Source organism: Aquarana catesbeiana, linkage group LG02 (assembly GCF_042186555.1).
Source record: "Aquarana catesbeiana isolate 2022-GZ linkage group LG02, ASM4218655v1, whole genome shotgun sequence".
In the NCBI taxonomy this organism is placed as follows: domain Eukaryota; kingdom Metazoa; phylum Chordata; class Amphibia; order Anura; family Ranidae; genus Aquarana; species Aquarana catesbeiana.
The window spans coordinates 122,689,139-122,706,654 of record NC_133325.1 but is presented as its reverse complement, the minus strand read 5'-3'; the positions used below and the strand labels follow the sequence as shown (position 1 = coordinate 122,706,654).

Below are 17,516 nucleotides of genomic sequence, written 5' to 3'. Positions count from 1 at the left end.
AGGCTTCTGTAGACCTTCAGGATAGCTGTCTGCTCTTACCTTTGATCCGAGCAGCAAGATCAATAAACTACGAGAACGCTCACCAGCGCCCTCGTGGTTCACCAAGAACTTCAAGCCATCAGTTGCAATCACTGACGATACTTGTAGTCTATTCAGTCACAGGAAACTGTGAATGAATGATCGAATGAATGATGCAGCACAGTGGTTAAGTGGTTAGCACTTTCACCCAGCAGCAAAAACGGCCGCGGGTTTGAATCCCGACCTTGACACCATCTTCCTGAGGCTTGCAAGTTCTCCTTGTGCCTGTGTGGGTTTCCTCCGGGTGCTCCGGTTTCCTCCCACACTCTAAAGACATGCTGATAGGTTAATCAGATCCTGTCTAAATTGGCCCCTAGTATGTATGAATGTGAGTTAGGGACCTTAGGTTGTAAGCTCCTTGAGGGCATTGACTGATGTGAATGTATATGTAAAGTGCTGCATAAATTGACGGCATTATACAAGTACCTAAAATAAAAAATAAATAAAATGATGCGGCCGTGTGGGCGGAGACCTGCGCGGCCGCACTGGTTTCAAATTGTGACAGCGGGAGTAGAAAGAAGGTATGGGTGGAGAAGGTGGAGATGCTGATACATGTAACATATTCCAAAGATGAACTCTGCAAAGCTCTGCAGGCTCCTTGGAAAAAATAAAAATAAATAAATGCTCATTTTACTGTCAAAAAAGTTCTTTTATTCTATTTTTTCAAAAAGTGAACTTAGCCTTTAACATGTGGCAGTATCCCTGAATATTTTGCATGTTAAAGCGACGTTGCAGTTAAATGCGACAGTTTTCTAGGTCCAGACCCCCCCTGAACAAATCTCTGCCTGATGATATTTCAATCAGTTGAGCTGATAGGTTGAGAAATCAGAGTGACAGAGAGATGAGCTTATCACTGTGCTGCTTCTCCTTTCACTGTCCAGTGAATGCTGAGGCAGGTCTATGGTGGGCTGAATAATGCTGGCCATCAGACCAAGGACATCTAGCAGTGGGATAAAGTATTTGGGGGCAATCTCTGAACTGAATGTGAATATTGCAGAAAACACTGGTGATTTTTTTTTGTACTGGTTATTTTTGCCAGGAGTTCTGCTTCATTTATTTGGGCTTTAGTGGCTCGCACGCTTTGATTGTGCTTTATTAGAATTTATGATCCTACTTATACATTTCTGCTTGCTATAAAAAAAAGATGCAAATGACAAATTTTCCTGGATCATAACAGACCACGGGCTTCCAGATACAATCCCACTAATGCTGCTGCTAAACAGAGCTACGTATAAGCTCACCAAGCAAGGAACACAGCAGCTCTGTTCTTTATTGAAGGCAATATAATAGATGAAGATTACTTTACTGAGTGCAGAGTATTTATTATGTGCAACATTTAAAACATTTCCAAAGTAGTATTCACACAAGTTGTCTCTTGAAAAAGTGCAAATTACTTCTAAAAAGGATTGTCAAGTCTCCAGGTTTTTCACCTTCTGTGTGCTGCAGCTGCCCCCAGAGCCCCCCTTTTTCTTGCCTGAGCCTGGCCGTTCCAGCGATGTGCACGAGACCAGCAGGTCCAAATGCTGCCTCCATCCTCACTGGATAGATTGATAGCAGCGGGAGCCATTGGTTTACACCCGCTACTGTCAATCAAATCCAGTGACATGGGAGCGGGGGGCGGGGCTGAGTCTTGCAGTCTGTGTCAATGGACATAGCAGTGGGACTCATGAGCACGCCAGCACGGGTGCCCCCATGGAATGCGGCTCTCCATGGGGGGACTCGATGAAGGGGAGGAGCCAGGAGCGCAGCTGGGGCACCCCAGAAGCAGAGGATCGGGGGGCCGCTCTGTGCAAAACCCTTGCACAGAGCAGGTAAGTATAACATGTTTGTTATTAAAAAAAAATAAATAAATTGAACCTTTACAATCACTTTAATGGAGATCTATGCAAAAAAATAAAAGAAGAAAAAAAAAACTCCTCAAATGATTCTGACAGCCCTCTAAGTCACACAGAGGAATCTCTGGACTTCACAGCACTCTTATAAAGCAAGAACCACACCCAACACTTTATAATCTTTATACGATTAAAATGTTTCTGTAAACAAATATTGTCACTGATTAGAGTTGCACAATTCTGGCCAAAATGAGAATCACGATTTTTTTGCTTAGAATAAAAGATCTCGATTCTCGCAGCGTAAAATCTTTCACATTATACAAAAAAATTGGGCTAATTTTACTGGTTAGTTTTTTGTTTTTTTTTTATATTCATTAAAGTAATTTTTTTTCTTAAATTGCATTTGAAAGACCGATGCGCAAATACAGTGTGACATAAAATATTGCAACAACCACCATTTTATTCTCTAGGGTGTCTACTAAAAAATGTTTGGGGGTTCTAAGTAATTTTCTAGCAAAAAAAAAAATGATTTTAACTTGAAACCAACTTTTGTCAGAAAAAGGTTTAGTGTTTAAGTGGTTAAACTTTCCTCATTTACACACAGAAGTCTATTCCTTTGACAAATTGTTACAATGTTTAGACTTATCGTACAACGTATCGTTCGCATTTTGTTGCATGAAACTAATATTGAATACAACAGTGCAAAAGGTGCTCTACGAAAAGTATGATTTTTGCCGTAAGATTCTGGAAAATATAATATTTCTGTCACTTCTAATGACCCCAGGCGTACTATGTCCCAAACACATACACTAGCAATAGAAGTGCTATAAATAGTCATCCCATAGACTGGTACTGATCGTTAATGTCAGTACCTCTGCTGATGGGACAATAGACAGACCTCCCAGTACGGCTGTCAAGCCCGCTCATAAAGACAAGGCCTTTCTATCTGTGATGTCATGATAGCCCCTAGTGTCCCTTCCGACGCGTTTCAAAATAGTATAGTCTTTCAAAAGGAAAGAAAGACTAAACTTTTTGAGACGTGTCGGAGGTGCTGTATTTCTACTAGCGAATTCACAGTTGAGAAAACCTCCCTATATGTTGTCATGTGTCCCTATACACACAGCATACCCAAAACTAATTTAATAAATGTTTCTGACCTTTCCAATTGTTTCTTTGGAGAAGGCCTTTGGGCAAGATACCGTGAACAATTTGAGAGTGAAAGTGGGAGGGGTAAAGTAAAGCCGGCCATACACGGTGCAAATTCCTTTTCTGCAACCACAGGTTGCAGGTAATAGATTTGCTTGATTCGTGTGTTCGTGCCAAGTATGAACACCGATCTCTCTCTCCTCCTAGACCAGTGGTTCTCAACCTGGGGGTCGAATGATGATTTGCCAGGGGTAACCAAATCCTGGGCTGTTCCTGAAGCCTGCACCGCTCTCCCAGCCTTTTTGCGGCCAGGGGGCAGAGACTAGAGGTCAGCTGACTGGTGAGAAATGTCAGCTGACCCCCCCACCAAGGAATAAGAGAAGGAATAAAAATAGAGAATACATGGAAGGGAGAGGAAAAGGGGGGGGGGAGGAGAACAATGAAAAAGGGACAGAAAGAATAAGAGAAAGAAGAAGAAAGACGGCTAGAGAGAGGGATGGGGAAAAAAAAAGAAGAAATTAGAATAGAGAGATAAAAGGGAAGGAAAAGAGAACAAAGAGAAAGAGTTGTACATCCTAAAATGTACCATAAGGGGTTTTATACTGTACGAGTGGAAGGGACTCGGGGAGCACTAAATGTCGGTGGGTTAGGGGCGCAAATTACTTGTCTTGCTTTGGATGCTGACAACCCACGCTACAAAAAATTATTTTGCTGTTAGGGGTCCCCACAACTTGGGAAATTTTATCAAGGGGTCACAGCACTAGAAGGGTTGAAAACCACTGTCCTAGACAGTCCCATCCCCCCAAAGTTAAAACACAGTGAGGGAACACATTTAACCCCTTGATCACCCCCTAGTGTTCACCCCTTCCCTGCCAGTGACATTTATACAGTAATCAGTGCATTTTTATAGTAATGATCTCTGTATAATTGTCATTGGTCTCAAAAATGTGTCAAAAGTGTCCACCATAATATCGCAGTCCCGATAAAAATGTGGGATAAAGATAAAAGATAGTGTTTTTTTCAAAATTGTCGCTCTTCTTTTGTTTATAGCGCAAAAAAATAAAAAGCGCAAAGGTGATCAAATTTCACCAAAAGAAAGCACGTCAATTTTGTTTGGGTACAATGTCAGTTAAAGCGACGCAGTCCTGAATCACAAAAAATTGGCTGGTCATTGAGCAGCCAAATCTTCCAGGGCTGAAGTGGTTAACGGGGGCACAGAAAGCAATAATAACAGACAGGTGGTCTAATCCCTCTGCACTCTATCCAAAACTAAAATAAAAAACGTTTTTGCTTTAGTTGTACTTTAACTTTAGTTTCCAACTTTTCAGTAAAAGGAGACATGTAACAAATATAAAGTAATACCCCGTACACGCGGTCAGATTTTCCAACGGAAAGTGCTCAATGGGAGCTTGTTGTCGTAATTTCCGACCGTGTATAGGCTCCATCGGACATTATTTATCTTTTTCTCGGCTCGTTGTACGTGTTGTACGTCACTGCGTTCTTGGCGATCGGAATTTTTGACAAGATTTGTGTGACTGTGTGTATGCAAGACAAGTTTGAGCCAACATCCATCGGAAAAAAAACATGGATCTTGTTGTCGGAATGTGCGATCGTGTGTACAGGGCATTACTGTTTGCCAATTTGGCTGCAAACGTGGAAGTACACATAAAAGCGTATCTAAGCTCAAAAACATACAGTTCATACATTGCCGCTTACCCGATGGCCACGAACAAAGCCGGTCAGTCACGCAATAACCTAACTGCATTATACATGATTTCATAATGGCTCGAGCTTTGTAATTACATTGCTAGTGATCAAGTTAGTGGCAAATGGGCCAAAACTCTTCAGACATTGATGTGTCACCAGCATGAGGGTCAATTGCCAGTCCACTAATACACCAATCGTTTGAGCGCACCATTATTATATTATTGTCCGAGATGAGAAGGAGGAGGAGGAGGAATGTAGTGACTTAGAGATGTCTGGGAAGTACAGGGTGGTCACTAATGCTGGGATTGTAAAGTCTAGTTTTTTTCTTTTAAAAATAATAAACATATTATACTTCTCTGCCCTGTTGCAGTGGATTTGCACAGAGCAGCCCAAATCCTTTTCTTCTCAGTTCCCTTTTCGGCTCTCCTGGCCCCTCCCTCCTGTTGACTTCCCCCACGGCAAGCAGCTTGCTATGGGGGCACCCAAGCCGAGTCACAGTTCCTTGTGTCCATTCAGACACGGACCCACCCCCTCTCTCTCCTGATTGGCTGACTGATTTTGATTGACAGCAGCCGGAGCCAATCGTGCCGCGCTGCTATCTCAACCAATGAGGAGGGGAGCCCCGGGCAGCTTAGACACTCCTGCAACATCGCTGGATAAAGGACAGGCTTGGGTAAGTGTTAGGGGGGCTGAGGTGGGCTGCTGCACACAGAAGGATTTTTTATCCTAATGCATACAATTCTTCTGCCTTTACAACCACATTCATTACACCTTAAGCAGTGGGGTTAGCTGGATGCTTCCTGTTCCTGCTAATTTACAGTTGTGTTCAAAAGTTTGCATACCCTGGCAGAAATTGTGAAATTTTGGCACTGATATATGACTGATCATGCCAAAAACTGTCTTTTATTTAAGGATAGTCATCATATGAAGCCATTTATTATCACATAGTTGTTTGGCTCCTTTTTAAATAATAATGATAACAAAAATCACCCAAATGGTCCTTATCAAAAGTTTCCATACCCGGAAACGTTTAGCCATGGTACAGACACAAAAGGTGACACACACACGGGTCACACATGGCAATTAACCTTTTCACTGCCAAAGCAGTTTTTGCATTTTTTTTGCACACGTTTAAAAAAAATCCCTCTAGGCCTGAAGATTACACAAAACCCCAAAATATTATATATTTTCTGAAAGCATACACCCTAGATAAAAAAATGGAATTAAAACTATTTTATTATGTCGCACAATATTACTGAAAAGGTCTAGGAAATACAACATCTTTGTAAAAAACACACTAAAGTAATTTTTAGGGCGAACAAATGCAATACATTTTTGGTAAAATAAAAAAGCCAAGGTTGCACCGAGTAAACAGATACCCAACATGTCAAACCTTAAATTTGTGTGCGCCTGTGAAATGCCGACAAACTTCAGTACCCTATAGGTCATCAGATTAGCGTTATGGAGGAAGTCTAGAATTATTGCTTTCACTCGGGCATGCACAGCGATATGTAGCATGTTTATCGCAATCAACATTTTAATGGGTGGGCGCCCCTGAAGCGTGCATTAACGTTCATACATGCGTATAAGTGAGGGTGGGGGGCTCAAAAGTTTTTGTTTAACTTCGTTTTTTTGCAAAAATAAATTATTTTTGCTTAACTTTTTAATCACATAGGGGACAAAAAGTCCCCTATGTGATGATTTTTAGGTGACAGGTTCTCTTTAATTAAACATGCCTTCTCTGAACTCCACTGACTGTATTACAATGTAGGTCCGTGCAATGTAAGGACCTGGCAGCGAAAGGGTTAAAGGCTAATTTCCCACATCTGTGGCTTTTTAAATTGCAATTAGTTTCTGTGTATAAATAGTCAATAAGTTTGTTAGCTCTCACATGGATGCACTGAGCAGGCTAGATACTGAGCCATGGAGAGCAGAAAAGAACTGTCAAAAGACCTGCGTAACAAGGTAATTGAACTTTATAAAAGATGGAAAATGATCTGAAAAGATATCCAAAGCTTTAAAAACGCCAGTCAGTACTGTTCAATCACTTAAGAAGTGGAATCATTTTTCAGGATGCAAAGAAAAACCCACAGATAACCTAAGGAGAAATAAAGGTTGCTCTGAAAAATGATGGTGTGGTTGTTTTAAGGAGCACAAAACAACAATACTTGAACAAAAACTAGCTGCTTGGTCGAATTGACAGAAAGAGGCCTTTACTGCACCAATGCCACAAAAAAAGCCCAGTTACAATATGCCCAACAACACCTTGACAAGCTTCACAGCTTGTAGCACACTGTAATTTGGAGTGCTGAGACCACAATAGAACTTTATGGTCCCAACCATAAGCTCTATGTTTGGAGAGGGGTCAACAAAGCCTATATCAACAAGAATACCATTCCTACAGCAAAGCATAGCGATGGCTTACTGAAAATTGATGGCAAGATGAATGCATGGTATCAGAAAATACTGGCAGACAATTTGCATTCTTCTGCGCGAAAGTTGAGCATGGGATGCTCCTTTCCAGAAAGACAATGACCCTACCCACAAGGCCAAGTTGACCCACCAGTGGTTACAGCAGAAAAAAGTGAGGGTTCTGGAGTGACCATTACAGTCTCCCAACCTTAATATCATTGAGCCACTCTGGGGAGATCTGAAACATGTGGTTCATGCAAGTTGACCAAAGATTTTGCATGACCTGAAGGCATTCTGCCAAGATGAATAGGCAGCTAAACCACCTTCAAGAATTCGATAAATAAATAGATAAATATTACAAAAGACGGCACGCTGTCATTGATGCTAAAGGGGACAATACACAGTATTAAGAACGGTATGCAGACTTCTGAACAGGTAATTTAATTTGTTTACTTGTTGCCATGTTCAATTTTACGATTTTGCTATTCTTGACACCAGGCCATCCTCCAAATGTCTCTACCTTACTGTGCGTGCAGATGTACTCACATCTCCCTGCTGCCATTCCTGAGCAAGCTCTGCACTGGTGGTGCCCCGATCCGCTGAATCTACTGTAGGAGACGGTCCTGGCACTTGCTGGACTTTCTTGGGAGCCCTGAAGCCCTTCTTCACAAATGCAATGGAGATGTATTTTTATGAGATTAAGTTCATTTTCATGGCAAAGAGGGACTTTGCAATTAATTGCAATTCATCTGGTCACTCTTCATAACATTATGGAGTATATGCAAATTGCCAACATAAAAACTGAGACAGCAGACTTTGTAAAAGCTAAAGAAGTATAGCCAAAGCTTGTTTGGCTATACGTCTGTGGATCACAGAAGTGCAATTTGTTTTGCACTCCTGTGACCCGTTTTCAGCAATGGGCGGGCTGAAGTCTGCTCTCTGCTGACATCACAGAAATCAGTCCAGGTACTGCGTCATCACGGAAAAAGTAAAGAAAAGAGGGCAGCCCAGCCTAGTGCATTATCCCAAGTAAATTAATAAAATAAAGTTAAAAACTACTCGCAAACATGTGGAGAAATATCGCTTGAAATGAGCCACCTAAAGTAAAGACAACAGGGCGCACCAGCCTAGTGCATTATCCCAAGTTAATTTATTGACAAAACAAAGTTAATGACTTCAGCCCCGGAAGATTTGGCCACTTAATGACCAGGGCATTTTTTACGATACGGCACTGCGTCGCTTTAACTGACAATTGACAAAATTGACGTTCTTTTTTCCCCACAAATATAGCTTTCTTTTGGTGATATTTGATCGCCTCTGCGGTTTTTATTTTTTGCGCTAACAAAAGAAAAAAACACAATATCTTTTACTTTTTGCTATAATAAATATCCCAAATTTTTTATCAAAAAAAATATTTTTTCCTCCGTTTAGGCCGATATGTATTCTTCTGCATATTTTTGTTAAAAAAATAAAAATAAAATCGCAATAAGCGTATATTGATTGGTTTGCACAAAAGTTATAGCGTCTACAAAATAGGGGATAGATTTATGGCATTTTTATTTATTTATTTTTTTTTTTACTAGTAATGGCGGCGATCTGCAATTTTTATCGGGACTGCGATATTGCGGCGGACAAATTGGACACTTTTGACACATTTTTGGAACCACTGACAATTATACAGCGATCAGTGCTATAAAAATGCACAGATTACTGTATAAATGTCACTGGCAGGGAAGGGGTTAACACTAGGGCGCGATCAAGGGGTTAACTGTGTTCCCTAGGTGTGTTCTAACTGTAGGGGGGATGGGACTGTCTAAGAGGAGAGAGAGAGAGAGAGAGAGATCGGTGTTCATACTTAGTATGAACACACGATCTGTCTCTACTCCCCTAAAAGAACCGGGATCTCTGTCATGAGTGATCGCAGGTGTCCGGCAGTCATTGCACCCACTGGGCACTCGCATCGGCTCCTGGCACATGCTACGGGCGCGTGCGCCCCTAGTGGCCAAAAGGTGAGGGGACGTAAGGTAACGTCGTTTTGCCCAGCCATGCCATTCTGCCGCAGTGAAACTGCGGCGGCTGGTCGGCAAGCAGTTAAAAACTGCTCATAAACATGCAGAGAAATATTGCTTGTATGAGCCACCTATTCGTGGCAATCAGTCCTGAAACTGACAGTCTCCAGTTGGCAAGGGAGAAGACATCAGGGACGCTGCTGGCTGACACGTTTCAAAGGAATACCTTCTTCCTCAGAGCCTACCGCGTCATCGCGACAATGGAAGTCGGGATCTGCCAGGTGCCTGGACTGACACCCAGTTCAGCCTCTTAGCGAGCCTAATCTGGCCGCTCCCTGCTCCTCCACAGCTCAGCACTCCAGTGAGCGTGGAGGGGGCAAAGTGAAGAGCTGCTGACGATTATCTGTATTCAGAAAACAGCAGGGAGTGGAGGTGATAAGTATACAGACCGTAAGTGCTGCTGGCCTCTCTGCACAGAGGTAACAGGCAAACTGACAACACTAGAAATCTCAAGAGACATTGCCGTGCTCTTGAACGACTGTGGCATAAAACCAAATCCCTGCAGGACTTCACCCTATATAAATCTGCCCCCCTAAAATACAATTCCTGCCTCCATGCTGCCAAACAAACCTACTTTGTCTCTCTTATTAATACCTTGTCATCCAATCACCGTCGGCTCTTCTCAACATTTAACTCTCTGCTTCATCCTCCACGCCCTGCACCCACTAACTCACTCACTGCCCAGGCAACATTCTCCTCTTTTGAATTGGCTACTACTGAAGAGGTTACAAAACTTTTCTCAGATGGCCACCTAACCAATTGTCCCCTGGATCCTGTTTTCTCACAACTACAACAGTCACCCTCTTCTTCTATCCTATGCTCCCTCACTCACATCTTCAATCTCTCCCTCTCTAGTGGCACCTTCCCCTCCCCTCTAAAACATGCACAGATCACTCCCATACTTAAAAAGCCCTCACTGGACCCTACCAACCTGAACAACTTAAGACCCATCTCATTGCTCCCATTCACCTCTAAACTTCTAGAACGCTTAATCTACAACCATCTTAGCTCCTAGCTCAGTGAAAATAACCTTCTTGACCCCTTATACCGTGTACACAAAGTGGAATTTTCGACCGGACTGGTCCGACGGTCGAGTCCGGCAGACAATTTGACCGTGTGTGGGCTTCATCGGATCTGCAGCGGACTTTTTCGGTCGAAAATCTGACGGACTTTAGATTTGGAACATGATTCAAATCTTTACGTCGGAACTTTGCCGGACCCAGTTCCTATCGAAAAGTCAGCTCGTCTGTATGCTAGTCCGACGGACGAAAACCAACGCTAGGGAAGCAATTGGCTACTGGCTATCAACTTCCTTATTTTAGTCCGGTCGTACGTCATCACGTACAAATCCGTCGGACTTTGGTGTGATCATGTGTAGGCAAGTCCGTTTGTTCGGAAAGTCCGTCGAATAGACCATTGGACCAGTCCGGTCGAAAAGTCCACTCGTGTGTATGCAGCATTACAGTCTGGCTTTCATTTGCAGCACTCCACAGAAACTGCCTTACTAAAACTCACTTTTAGTTACTAAAAACGATTTACTAACTGCTAAAACCAATGGCCACTACTCCATACTCCTACTACTATACCTCTCTGTGGCCTCTGATACCGTTGACCACTTGCTCCTTCTTAATAAACTCCGATCCCTTGGCCTCCAAAATTCTGCTCAATCCTGGTTCTCCTCCTATCTATCACAGCGCTCCATCAGTGTTACCTACATCTCTGTCTCCTCCTCTCCATTGCCCCTTTCTGTGAGGGTCCCCCAAGGCTCTATTCGTGGACCCCTTCTCTATCCACACCTCCTCCCTTGGTGACTTGATAACCGCCCACAGCTTCCAATTCCATCTATAGGCGATGACACCCAAATCCATCTGTCTACTCCTCACCTCTCTCCTTTGGTCTCATCTCGCATTACTAACTTACTAACTGACATATCAGCATAGATGTTGCACCACTTCCTTAAACAAAATCTCTCTAAAACTGAGCTGATAATACCCCCCCCCCCCCCCGTCCGTGCCCCCCTCCATGACTTTTCCATCAAAATCAATAATGCAATCAACAATCCCTCTCCTTTTGCCAGGGTATTAGGTGTAATCCTAGATTTTGACCTGTCCTTTCAGCCCCAAATCCAATCATTGCCGAAAGCTTGAAGACTTCACCTCCATAAGATTTCTAAAATGCGCCCCTTTTTAACTAATGAAACCAAGCTACTCATTCGCTCCCTTGTTTTCTCTCGCCTTGACTATTGCAACTCCCTTCTCATTAGCCTACCTCTCCATAGGCTATCCCTTCTTCAGTCAATGATGAATGCTGCTGCCAGACTCACCAACCGCTCAGTGTTTGCCACTCCTCTGCGCCAATCCCTACACTGGCTCCCGATCGCCAAGCAAAATACAGTGGAACCCTGGATTGCGAGTAACGCGTTTAACGAGCGTTTCGCAATACGAGCACTGTATTTTTAAAAATTGTAACTCAGTCTGCGAGTGTTGTCTCGCAAAACGAGCACGATTCAGGCCAAAGTGGTATGCAGTACCGCTTTTGGTCTGAGGTGGGGGGGCGCCGGAGCCGAGCAGAGCCGAACGTCGATCGGCACCGTTCGGAAATGCACGGAAAGGCCAGAGGACAGCAAGGCTTACCTTGGCAAATCTTGAGTAGGAAGTCTTTCTGAGGTTTGCCGAGGTCAGCCGAAGTGTCCTCGGGGCCTTTTCGGCCGTTTCCGAGGCTCTCCGGCGCCCCGCCTCTGGCCGCGTGCAGTATTGCATCCCATTGAAGTCAATGCGGAACAAATTATTTTCATTTCCATTGACTTCAATGGGAAAACTCGCTTTGATATGCGAGTACTTTGGATTACGAGCATACTCCTGGAACGGATTATACTTGTAATCCGAGGTTCCACTGTAAATTAAAAATTCTAACCACAACATACAAAGCCATTCACAACTCCGCCCTGAGCTACATCAACAATCTTGTCTCCAAATATCACCCAAACTGTCCTCTTTGCTCCTCTCAGGCTGGGTTCACACCATTTGAATTGGATGCAGGCTCCCCACATCCAATTCACAATAGCAGGAGATTTAGAGAGTCGGTTCACATATCTCGGCTGCGGCTCAGGTGCGAATTTGCACAGGAGCCCTGTGCATCCTTTGGTCCATTTCAGCCAAAAATTCGGGCTGCAATTGGACCTGAAAGGGTGAACAGGAATGCACAGGACCCCTGCTAGGAGCTGCATCAGTGTGAATTCAGCCTTAAGACCTTCTGCTCTCAAGCTCCCTTGTCTCCTTCTCCCATGCTCGTCTCCAGGATTTCTCCAGAGCCTTTCCCATCGTCTGGAACTCTCTACCTTAACCCGTCTGGCTATTCCTACTCTATGAATCTTCCAACTAATCTTTTACCACTTCCATCAGCTCATTCCCCACAGTTACAACATTTGTACAACCTCCCCCACCCTATTAGATTGTAAGCTCTTATGAGCAGGGCCCTTTTAACCCTCTTGTAAATTATTGTATTGTAACTGTACTGTCTCCCTTGTATATTGTAAAGTGCTGCGTAAACTGTTGGCGCTATATAAATCCTGTATAATAATAATGACAGTATGGGGGCCACTAATATTGTACACACATCATACACCACTGTATACAATGACAGCAAAGCACACCTCACCTCCCTATAAAGATGCTCACCGCATGTCAGGCTGATCCTCTGCCTTCAATAATCCCTGATAGGTACTGTCCCAGACTTCAGATCATGAGTTGTGACTTAATTTCCTATATAAAATATTCTTGTATACAGAGGGCCCCTTCTGTTGGGGGTCCGGGGAATCCCCCTTATAAATCCAGCACTGGTCACCAATAGGAATGTATAAAGCCTCCAGTGAGATCCTGACAGCGAGCTCCAGACTGGAAGACTAGGTGACAACATGCTGGAAGGGAGAGTGACAACACACTGGTAGGCTGGGAGGGTGACAACATACTGGAAGGCTGGAAGGGAAGGTGACATCATACTGGAAGGAAGGGTGACAACATACTGGAAGGGAGAGTGACAACATACTGGGAGGGAGGGTGACAACATACTGGGAGGGAGGGTGACAACATACTGGGAGGGAGGGTGACAGCATACTGGGAGGGAGGGTGACAACATACTGGGAGGGAGGGTGACAACATACTGGGAGGGAGGGTGACAACATACTGGGAGGGAGGGTGACAACATACTGGGAGGGAGGGTGACAACATACTGGGAGGGAGGGTGACATCATACTGAGAGGGAGGGTGACATCATACTGAGAGGGAGGGTGACATCATACTGAGAAGGAGGGTGACATCATACTGAGAGGGAGGGTGACATCATACTGAAGGCTGGAAGGGAGGGTGGCAAAATACTGGAAGGGAGGGTGACAGCATGCTGAAGGCTGGAAGGTAGAATGACAGCATAATGGAAGACTGGAAGGGAGGGTGACAGCCTACTGGAAGGGGGGGGGGGTGACATCATACTGGAAGGGAGGGTGACAATATACTGGAAGGGAGGGTGACATCATACTGGAAGCGAGGGTGACATCATACTGGAAGCGAGGGTGACATCATACTGGAAGCGAGGGTGACATCATACTGGAAGGGAGAAGGGAGGGTGACAACATACTGGAAGGCTGGAAGGGATGGTGACATCATACTGGAAGGGAGGGTGACAACATACTGGGAGGGAGGGTGACATCATGCTGGGAGGGAGGGTGACATCATAGTGGGAGGGAGGGTGACAACATGCTGGAAGGGAGGGTGACAACATGCTGGAAGGGAGGGTGACAACATGCTGGGAGGGTAACAACATGCTGGAAGGCTGGAAGGGATGGTGACATCATACTGGAAGGGAGGGTGACAACACACTGGAAGGCTGGAAGGGATGGTGACATCATACTGGAAGGGAGGGTGACAACATACTGGAAGGGAGGGTGACAACATACAGGAAAGCTGGAAGGGAAGGTGACAACATGCTGGAAGGGAGGGTGACAACATGCTGGAAGGGAGGGTGACAACATGCTAGAAGAGAGAAGGGAGGGTGACTACATACTGGAAGGCTGGAAGGGATGGTGACAACATGCTGGAAGGGAGAAGGGAGGGTGACAACATGTTAGAAGAGAGAAGGGAGGGTGACTACATACTGGAAGGCTGGAAGGGATGGTGACATCATACTGGAAGGGAGGGTAACAACATACTGGGAGGGAGGGTGACAACATACTGGGAGGGAGGGTGACATCATACTGGGAGGGAGGGTGACATCATACTGGGAGGGAGGGTGACATCATACTGGGAGGGAGGGTGACAACATACTGGAGGCTGGAAGGGAGGATGACAAAATACTGGAAGGGAGGGTAACAACATACTGGAGGCTGGAAGGGAGGGTGACAAAATACTGGAAGGGAGGGTAACAACATACTGGAAGGGAGGGTGACAGCATGCCGAAGGCTGGAAGGTAGAATGGCAGCATATTGGAAGGGAGGGTGACAGCCTACTGGAAGGGGGGGGGGGGGTGACATCATACATACTGGAAGGGAGAGTGACAATATACTGGAAGGAAGAGTGACAACATGCTGGAAGGGAGGGTGACAACATACTGGAAGGCTGGAAGGGATGGTGACATCATACTGAGGGAGGGTGACAACATACTGGGAGGGAGGGTGACAACATACTGGGAGGGAGGGTGACAACATACTGGGAGGGAGGGTGACAACATACTGGGAGGGAGGGTGACAACATACTGGAAGGGAGGGTGACAACATACTGGAAGGGAGGGTGACAACATACTGGAAGGGAGGGTGACAACATACTGGAAGGGAGGGTGGCAACATACTGGAAGGGAGGGTGGCAACATACTGGAAGGGAGGGTGACAACATACTGGAAGGGAGGGTGATAACATACTGGAAGGGAGGGTGACAACATACTGGAAGGGATGGTGACAACATGCTGGAAGGGATGGTGACAACATGCTGGAAGGGAGGGTGACAACATACTGGAAGGGAGGGTGACAACATGCTGGAAGGGAGGGTGACAACATGCTGGAAGGCTGGAAGGGATGGTGACATCATACTGGAAGGGAGGGTGACAACATACTGGAAGGGAGGGTGACAACATACTGGAAGGGAGGGTGACAACAAGCTAGAAGAGAGAAGAGAGAAGGGAGGGTGACAACATACTGGAAGGGAGGGTGACAACATGCTAGAAGAGAGAAGGGAGGGTGACTATATACTGGGAGGGAGGGTGACATCATACTGAAGGCTGGAAGGTAGAATGACAGTATACTGGAAGACAAGGTGACAGCCTACTGGAAGGGGGGGTGACAACATGCTGGAAGGGAGAGTGACAACATGCTGGAAGGGAGAGTGACAACATGCTGGAAGGGAGAGTGACAACATGCTGGAAGGGAGGGTGACAACATACTGGAAGGGAGGGTGACAACATACTGGAAGGGAGGGTGACAACATACTGGAAGGGAGGGTGACAACATACTGGAAGAGAGAAGGGAGGGTGACTACATACTGGAAGGCTGGAAGGGATGGTGACATCATACTGGGAGGGAGGGTGATATCATACTGGAAGGGAGGGTGACAACATACTGGAAGGCTGGAAGGGAGGGTGACATCATACTGGAAGGGAGGGTGACATCATACTGGAAGGGAGGGTGACATCATACTGGAAGGGAGGGTGACAAGATGCTGGAAGGGAGGGTGACAAGATGCTGGAAGGGAGGGTGACAAGATGCTGGAAGGGAGAAGGGAGGGTGACAACATACTGGAAGGCTGGAAGGGATGGTGACATCATACTGGAAGGGAGGGTGACAACATACTGGAAGGCTGGAAGGGATGGTGACATCATACTGGAAGGGAGGGTGACAACATACTGGAAGGCTGGAAGGGATGGTGACATTATACTGAAAGGGAGGGTGACAACATGCTAGAAGGGAGGGTGACAACATACTGGAAGGCTGGAAGGGAGGGTGACATCATACTGGAAGGGAGGGTGACAACATGCTGGAAGGGAGAAGGGAGGGTGACAACATACTGGAAGGCTGGAAGGGAGGGTGACATCATACTGGAAGGGAGGGTGACAACATGCTGGAAGGGAGGGTGACAACATACTGGAAGGCTGGAAGGGAGGGTGACATCATACTGGAAGGCTGGAAGGGAGGGTTACATCATACTGGAAGGGACGGTGACATCATACTGGAAGGGACGGTGACATCATACTGGAAGGGAGAAGGGAGGGTGACAACATACTGGAAGGGACGGTGACAACATGCTAGAAGGAGGGTGACAACATACTGGAAGGGAGGGTGACATCATACTGGAAGGGAGGGTGACATCATACTGGAAGGGAGACATCATACTGGAAAGGAGGGTGACATCATACTGGAAGGGAGGGTGACAACATACTGGAAGGGAGGGTGACAACATGCTGGAAGGGAGGGTGACAACATGCTGGAAGGGAGCGTGACAACATGCTGGAAGGGGGAAGGGAGGGTGACAACATGCTGGAAGGGAGGGTGACAACATGCTGGAAGGGGGAAGGGAGGGTGACAACATGCTGGAAGGGGGAAGGGAGGGTGACAACATGCTGGAAGGGGGAAGGGAGGGTGACAACATGCTGGAAGGGGGAAGGGAGGGTGACAACATGCTGGAAGGGAGGGTGACAACATACTGGAAGGGGGAAGGGAGGGTGACAACATGCTGGTAGAGTGGGGGAGGGCTCTGTGCAGTGATGAGATGACCTCATGTCTGTGTTTGGGGTTCTGTGTAATGTAGAAGATGCTGCCAGCACATAGTGTCCTCCTGTAACACCCCATAGCCGCCATCAATATACAATACTGCCCGGTTCGGTGTATGGGGGGATGGCTGTGTACAGTACCTTGGTGGTCCTGATGTGCTCCATCCGTGCTGTGTTGTGGAGATGATGGGCGGGGTATGAGGAAGCTCCGCCTCTCTTCCTGCCGCTGTATCTTGGAGATACTTCCTGCTCTATGACAGCACACTACACGCCCGGACTGCGCCGCCGCAGCCGCCGACACTGTGTCAGGCGCCACCCCGAGGTCACCTGGAGAACTGCACATGATTTCTCTCCCGATAGAAGGTGGGATGTGCGGAGTGTGGTCTCTCCCAACCACATCATGATAATAATCAGCTCAGACCTCTAATGACACCCGCTGTGTGCTCACTGCTCACCCTTTTCACATAGTCCAGAACGATAAGAATATTAATGTTTTAAATCTTATACATTATAACCTTATTCTCTG

The 17,516-nt window shown here is 45.8% G+C and overlaps 1 protein-coding gene across 1 annotated transcript in view; it reads right to left on the bottom strand.

The window, feature by feature from the left end:
• The window catches only part of MTMR6 (myotubularin related protein 6), a 104,376-nt gene extending 87,113 nt beyond the window's left edge, over nt 1–17,263 (bottom strand). Inside the window, exon 1 of the mRNA XM_073613424.1 lies at nt 17,132–17,263. Within this exon, the coding sequence (XP_073469525.1) occupies nt 17,132–17,155 (24 nt within the window). The 5' untranslated portion in view covers nt 17,156–17,263. The remainder of the gene's footprint in view (nt 1–17,131) is intronic.
• Nucleotides 17,264–17,516: the final 253 nt, after the last annotated feature.